Below are 7810 nucleotides of genomic sequence, written 5' to 3' on the forward strand. Positions count from 1 at the left end.
CCGCTCGCCGGCAGTTCCACCCCTGACCACATCCAAATCAGCATGAAGAAATCTGGGCTGGGGGACGAGGCTCATTTCCAGCCCCGTGAAGCCATCGAGGCTCCTCCGACCACATCCTGGCGCATCGCTGCTTTGCACAAGGTGGAGAGCATCTTTGCTCGGGTGGCTGGCTCTGCCCCAAAGGAGACCCCAGCCTCCTCCTCCTCCTTCACACTCACCAGGACGTGGAACTGGAGCCTGTCGCAGTGCTCCTGCCCGGCGAGCAGTGCCAGCCCCTTCTGTGTGTGCCGCTCCCCGCTCTCGTCCAGGTGAGCCCGCGGCGTGTACCTGCGCTCGTCGATGGTGGCGTTGTACCGCAGCCCTGGAAGGAGAGCCGTGCCGTCAGGGCTTCTCCCCAGGGCTCCGCTTGCTATATAGTGACACCAGGTCAAAAACTGGGCTTTTGCACACTCAACCCCCTGTTGCCCAGCTGGGAGGAGCACGGCAGGGAGCATACGAAGGGAAAATTGGGAAAAATCGGGTTATAGCATTGTTACCTGTTTCTAACAGACATTCCTTTTGGGCAAAGCATCCGCTCTGCAGCTCAGGTGAGGAACTTTAAAAATGCATTACTACAAGACACCGAGTAAAACCTGTGCAGGATATAAACCATCTGCCCCACGTATCCACATGCTGGCCTGTGCCAGTCCCAGAGGGATTGCACCCTGCAGCACACTGGTGCTTTACTGGAGATCATTTGTTTCCTGCAGTGCTGTCAAAAAGAACCCAAAGGTCCCCAACCCGGTGCTGAGCCGGGGGGAATTGCACCCACTACACCAACGCGATGCAAAACGTGCAAGAAAGCAAAGAGCAACCGTCAGCCCCCAGCATGCGCCATCCACGGAGCGATCTTCGGGGTGGAAGTAAGCGTAAAAGTAAATAAAGAAAGAAAACCCCACGCAGCTTTTTGCCCTGCAAGCTCCACAATTATAGCAGGGAGGAGGAAAACGCTGGATGTGATAGTAGGAATCAAAATTCTTGCTCTAGGGGATGGGAGTTATTCCTTTGGCTTCGCTCGGGACCTGATTTTCCTTTGGCAGCGTTTGCTGCCAGGTTGCAGGGAGCCGAGCTGCCATCGCCTCCCCCCGCTCCAGCTGAGTCATGGGCATCCGCCGGGTAGATGCGGGGTCACAGCAACATGCAAGGGTTTAATAGCAGAGCTGGCCAGTAACTTCACAGAGATTCCCTGGGATATTAGGGAAACATGCACATATGGTCGGCAGATGTGTCCTGTTGCTGCAGCGGGGAGGATGGGTGAGCTCTGGGGGACGTGGTCCCGGCACGTCCTCTCCCATCCCGCTGGCCGGTGGGGTGGTGGCGACATCCCCATCACACGTACCATGGCAAGACGAGCTGCAGGAGAGCTTGGCCCCAGGGTGTAGGTGAGAGAAGAGGTTAAACAGGGGTAAGGTTGTATCCTGGGGGTGTTCCTTGGCGCTGCTTAGTGGCAGAGCCACCGTCCCTGCTACATCAGCCAGGATAGGGACAAGTTTGGGTAAAAAGTGATGTGGCAGATGGCAAGGCGCGCTCCTCTAGACATGTCAAGCTCCTGGATGGCTTCCGTTGGCAGAAGCTGGGTGACCCTTTGGGGCTGGAGACCTAAACAAGGCATGAATTGGGGTTTTTGTCGTGCGAGCAGCCATGCCGCTTACCCACGCTGGCCGTCTGGAAGTGAGCCGAGAGGAAGATGGCGGTGAAGCAGATGAAGGCCGACATGCAGGTGGCATCCTTCCCGTTCCGCTTGCAGTCCTTGGTGAAGATGTTGATTTTGGAGGGCTCAAAGTGGATGCTGGTGTTGATCTGAACCACGCTGCGGGACCTGTGGGGCAGGCAAGGGTGGGGAGATGCACATGGGATGCCTGCAGAAGCCTCCAAAACCCTCCCACACCTCCCAATTCACCCTTTTCACCCACTTTCTCAACATCAAGAAGGTGCTGAGGAAGACCGAAGGCCAGTACAGCACGCTGATCTACTCTCAGCTCATCTATATCTTATTTGAAGAATAAATTCTCTTGCACATAGTTGCATCCTGCTTATGCCAGTGGAGTAGCTCAACACCAAGGGCAGGATTTGGCCCCCTGCGTGCACATAGAACTTTCCAAGGCAGACCCCAGGGTGGCCCATCTCTGCTGGGCACAGCTACCCTCCATCCTAACGGCTTTGAGGGACTTTCCAAACATTAATCAATATTTGAAAATATTAATTTTTTTTCTTATTAAATAAGAACAGAGGGAGCCTGGGCAAATCACCACAAATCTGTGAGCTCCTGGGGAACTCATGATGAAATTCAATGCAAAACTAACTCTGACGTCCTTCTAGGGCCCAATAGCATTGAAACCCCACAGCCCCACCAGGCAGGGGGTCATTATTGTGGAAAGATGGGTCAGATTGTTGGGAGATCAGTTTTCCCCCGAAAAATGTCAGCATATTGCAATGAGCTTCGGGCAGAGGAGGTGCCAAACAAGACGCAGCTAACCACAACAGCACAGCATTCCCCAGGGAGCCGACGGCCAAGTCTATGAGCCCGTCTTCGTTCAGGTCCAGCTGCCCGTGGATGCTGCATCCAAAATACATCAGGCCCGGGGCGAGGTCCGCAGCTGCAATCCGCTGAAAAGCAAAGGGGAGAATCCAAGCTGGCTTCCAGCAGGAGCATCCCTGCCTGAGAAGGAGGGGTTTGCCACGCTGACCTGTACCATGCTACTGAGGATGCCCCTTCCCAAGCGATGGCACCAAACATAATTTTCTAGGGAAGGAGAGCAATTCCTCTTTGGAGACACCACGCATGGATTTCTGCTGAAATTACTCAGCATATTTACTCTTTCTCACAAGTATGAGAAATATTTTCTCTATAGCAATCCGTTGCACCGAGTGCTAACGGTTGGACTTCAGCGGTTGGACTTGATGATCTTAAAGGTCTTTTCCAACTTAAATGATTCTAGGCGTTGCCCCTAATTTCAAGTACATTTTCCATACTCTACTTTTGCTTTGTCTTGGACCCCTCACAAGGGAAAATACCTGGCAATAATAATTAACAATGCAAAACTGCGCATGAATTTATTGTGCTCGATCAGTCCTTAAAACAGGCACGAATGACATTTATTCTGATGAAGGATGAGGACAACCGAAGCACCCGGGAGCCGTACCTGCTTGTACTTCTTCAGGATGGTGTCTTCAAAGCCGAGGAAGATGTATATAGCTCCTTGGTGCTCGTCCTCCAAAGGTGCCCCAACGACAAGGTCATTGTAGGAGTCCTGGTTGAGGTCGGGCACGGCGGCGATGCAGGAGCCGAAGCGGGAGTTCTGGTAGCTCTGCAGATCGACGAGGGCACCGCTGGGAACGAAGCGATTCTGCTGGGGCAGCCAAAGAGAAAAGGCAAAAAAAATCCAACCCAAAAAACATCAGCAGCAAGCATGGCAAGAGGGAAAAACCCTCAAAGGCAAACAAGATGCAGTGATGTGCAAGCAGTTTCTCCAAGGAAGGAGGCGAGAGCCCTCCTGGGGCCGTGGGACTTTCTGCTCAGCCATGTCCTTGGGGATGGACGAGCCCCGCGCCAGTCCCATATCTGCTTTGCCTTCCTTTTATAGCGACCTACGTAAATAATTGCATTAAAGGTTGTGCTTTAGATATGCGGGCTCCCGCTGCTCCAGGCAGGCTTTGCAGCCTTGGATAGAGAGCGTGACCTGCTCGCTGCCCCACTTGTCTCCAGAGCCTGATGGATTTGGCTCAGAAACTGCATTTTCAGCCAGGTTTGAGGACAGCAGGAGAGCTGGTCCTGCCCCAGAGTGTTGCTGGGCTCCAGGGAAGGGGATGGGGGTGGGACTGACCCTACTGCTCCCCACAACCCCATCCCTGGCCCAGCCTCCGGGCAGGAGGGTGCCCTTGGAGGGAATGATTCTGGGGGCAGGCAAAGTGGACAGACACTGTTTCTCCAGAGAGACACTCACGTTGCAAAGACCCCACCTTGCACCCCGTGCATCACCTCCTTGGGGCCGGGAGCAGCAGAACCTTGCCTTGCACCCCGTGCATCACCTCCTCGGGGCCGGGAGCAGCAGAACCTTGCCTTGCACCCCATGCATCACGTCCTTGGGGACGGGAGCAGCAGAACCTTGCCTTGCACCCCATGCATCACCTCCTTGGGGCGGGGAAGCTCACCCAGCCAGGAGCAGTGAGGCCTCGAGACGAGGCGGCTCCGCTCCAGCACAGGCTGGACTCCCTTCGCTGGCAGCGAGCAAACCCCCTGAGATTGTTTATAAATAAGGCAAACAGACAAATCCTCCTCAGGTCTCGCAGCAGCCACAGCAGTGAGGCGCTGCCAAGCTCTGTTGCCTTTGGACCGGGACGCCGTGCCCTGGGGTGTTCGATGGAAGCTGACGCGTGCGCACAGCCCGGAGCCACCCCAGGGAGGTGACATGAGGGGACACAGTTCCCGTGATAGCACCCAAACACCCCAGCCCCTGCGGCATCCCCCAGCTCGCCCCACTGCCACGTACCTCCCGCAGGGTGTAGACGTAGACCTTCCCCCTCTCCCTGCCCTCGCTGAAGTACATGGGGGCTCCCACCAGCAAAACGTCGGTGACACCGTCACCGTTGACGTCAAGGGAGTTGATCTCGCTGCCGTAGTAGGAGCCGATCTGCAGGGGACAGAGGAGGGGATGGGAGCAATGCCCTCGGCATGCAGGGGCAGTGCCACCCTCCCTGGCAGGGACCACAGAGACATTCTGAGCCCCATCCCTGCCACATGGGTCGGAGTTGTGGGTGCAGCAACATCCAGGGCATCCCCAGCTGCCTGCGGATGCACTGCACTGCCGAGCCATCTCAACAGAACAATTTGCAAAATGAAGGGGGAGGATTTATGGAGGAGCATGCGTGCCAGGTGGAAAAAAATCCATGCAGCATCCCTGGCAGCGTGGGCCCTGGCATTTACCTGCTCTCCCTTCAGCGCCTGGTGGATGGTGAGGTTTCGGTTGTTGTGCATGCTGAAAATGATGACTTTCCCGGTGTGGTTGAACCTGGGCGCTCCCGCAACGTAAATCCGCTCGTGCTTGGTGGATATGACGGAGGAGACGGTGTAACCTGGGAGGGGGGCAGGCGCGGGGTGAGCACGGCCGAGCGGCTCCCCGCCTCCTCCCAGCCGTGCTCTGCTTCCCATTAACCCCCGGCTGCTGGCACAACCGGTCACCTCCCGGACGGAGAAGCTAGAAACCCAGATCTCGTCAAAGATAAAGGCATTCAAATAAACCCCAGTGCCCTGACCCCCTGAGCCGCCTGTTCAGGTCCTGCCTACACCCCGAGCAGCGCAGCCGCTCCAGGAGTTTTGGCACTGCCTAACCCAGTGGGCAAACCCCACGCAAAATCCTTCCCCCATTGAAGGCAGGTCCAATTCACAGCCCGGGACGTGTTTTGCTTCATGGCTCACATCAAATTAAACAAACACGAGCAAGGTGCAAGCGGGCTGGGAGGCTGTGGTGCCCACTGCACTGCTCCTTTGAGACCCCAGCAGCGCTGCGTCCCAAACCAGGCGTGAAAGACTTTGCTGATGCTTGATGGGAACAGTCACAGCCCAATAGAAGCCACCAATCCATCATGATCGTTGCTCACAAGCCCTTACAGAAATAATGCTCTGTAAGCGAATGACCCAGAGCAATCCCCCTTTCCTACCCAGATGGGTTATTTTCTGCGTCAGGATCACCGATGCTACACGTCGCGTGCTGGGCTGTGGCACTTGCCCGTGGGCTTGGGTAGGAATACAGTGCTGGAGCTGCAAAATCCTATTTTTGAAACCCCGCTCAAAGTTCCTGCACATTCACAGTCGGTTTTAAATTATTAGAAGCTCAGTAATTCACTATAAGAATTTAAGTTATTAATAATTATTTATTATTAAATTATAATTATTAGATTGTTATTATTACATTAATAATAATTTCAATTATTAGAAGCTCATTAATTCATGGCCAACCATGAAGCTGGATCAGATCACTCGGGGTCACATCCAGTTGAATTTCGAGTATCTCCAGGGATTATGGGGGTTTACAGACCCCTTTCCCTGCGGTCTCTCTCTCCCCAAATATTCCCCTCCTGGGGGGATATTCCTAAGCCAAGCATCAGCCTTGAAACCCCCAGGTCCCGGTGCTGGGTGAGCCAGGCTGCTCCGCAGCAGGATGCACTGGCGTTTCCTTAATATTTCTGGGTTTCTTGCTCCAGGCAAAGGGCAGGACAGAGCCCAGCTGAGCTCCCACGGGTACCCCTTGCACAGCCACAGCCGCCCCCCCTCCAGCTGCCCGCAGCCCAGGCTGGGGACGCTCTGCTGTCACCCCCAGGATGACCCGCGTGCCCAGGGGCTGTTCGTGTCCCCAGCGGAGGGAAGAGCCCCATCGCGCCGGTGGGTGACCCCACAGCATCCCACCCTGCTCCCTGCCACGGGGCAGCTCAGCCTGGCACGCACAGCTCTGGGGAGCGGCTTCGTTTTGCAAACCAGGCTGATATTTTTACTCCGGGGCTTCAAGGGCTGCACATGGAATGGATTGACCCAGCAGGTATTTCCTCCCTAGGCATGAAATTTCATCAGTGCTTTTAAAAACCATTCCAGTAAGCGCTGTAGATGACCCGGGCTGGCCGGTCTCCGAGCTACTTCTGTATTTAAATCACTTTTGTGCGGCACACCACGGTCGACACTGGACTCTTCCCAAGCGAGGATGCTCACGTACGCTGCATCCCTCAGCAAGGGGCAACACCGGTCTCGCGCCGGCGGGAGCTCGCAGGCAGCCGGGCACGCCTACGCTGGGTGTACTGGCTGCTATTAGTCATTTGGGAACTATGCCGTACTTCCTATTATTAAGCGTAAAATCATGAATTCAGCCCTGGGAGCAGAGCCCCCTTTGGCTTTCTTACCTAAATACGCGCCGTGATTTTTCAGCTCCTCCGGGAACTCCTGGAGATAAGATTCCCGCAGGGGAATGACCTTCCCGCTGCTCCCCCCCCACACACACAGTGGCAAAGCCGAGATGGATGAGGGGACCCAAGGGGCTGGTTTTGTGTGAAGACACATGGGGGGGTCCCTCAAAGCCCAAATCCTACTCTATATGCTTATTGGAGGCTGCGGAGTGCAGAAGAGAAAACCAGCAAATGGTCCCTCCCAGAAATCACACATTTTATGAAAAAGGGGAGAAATCTCACAAATGGAAAATAAAATAGTAATAGTAATGCAAACCATTCTCCAAAGCATACCTGGAAAGATGGAGATTTCAAAACATGCTGGAATGACATCTCCACCCCAGCCATACCTTTCCAGCAAGCTTTTCCTCCCTGCTAGCAGAAATCCCTGCTAGCTTTTTCCTTGGACCTGTCAGCCCTCAGGGCCCGTGGGGTGGAAGGGGTCTGCCCACCCTCGGTGTCCCACCACCGACAAGCGCCCTTCCTCAGGGCACATCCCAGCACCCTGAGGAGCTGCTGCAGGCTGGTCCTAGGGAAGGCTCTGGTCTCCCAGCAGCTTCCTTCCCTGTGGGATAAACCAGCGCCACCAGCATGTTCCTCCTTATATTCCTGTTAGCAATTTAGCTTCAGGATTAATAACTTGCCCCAAATACCCACCTCCCCACCCGCAGCTGCCAGTGATGGTAAAAAGCACCTTTAAAGGGTTCCTGCTTACACAGGCAAGAGCAAAAAAAAAAACAAACCCCACATTTAGTCTCTTACTTCCACAACATGCGAGGAAAATCCAGTTTGGGACATTTCCAGGCCAAAGGAGATTTCATTCTTGTTGGTTCCTTAAAAA

The 7810-nt window shown here is 54.7% G+C and overlaps 1 protein-coding gene across 1 annotated transcript in view; it reads right to left on the reverse strand.

Moving 5' to 3' along the window:
- The window catches only part of ITGA11 (integrin subunit alpha 11), a 54488-nt gene that overhangs the window by 13215 nt on the left and 33463 nt on the right, over positions 1-7810 (reverse strand). The window contains exons 10-18 of the mRNA XM_035896643.1: positions 7732-7802; positions 7627-7640; positions 6928-7004; positions 4964-5112; positions 4530-4670; positions 3183-3389; positions 2516-2646; positions 1692-1858; positions 219-361 (exon numbers count right to left, since the gene is read on the reverse strand). Of these exons, the coding sequence (XP_035752536.1) occupies positions 219-361; positions 1692-1858; positions 2516-2646; positions 3183-3389; positions 4530-4670; positions 4964-5112; positions 6928-7004; positions 7627-7640; positions 7732-7802 (1100 nt within the window). The remainder of the gene's footprint in view (positions 1-218; positions 362-1691; positions 1859-2515; positions 2647-3182; positions 3390-4529; positions 4671-4963; positions 5113-6927; positions 7005-7626; positions 7641-7731; positions 7803-7810) is intronic.

This window comes from Egretta garzetta, unplaced genomic scaffold, assembly GCF_000687185.1.
Source record: "Egretta garzetta isolate BGI_Z169 unplaced genomic scaffold, ASM68718v1 scaffold276, whole genome shotgun sequence".
NCBI lineage: Eukaryota > Metazoa > Chordata > Aves > Pelecaniformes > Ardeidae > Egretta > Egretta garzetta.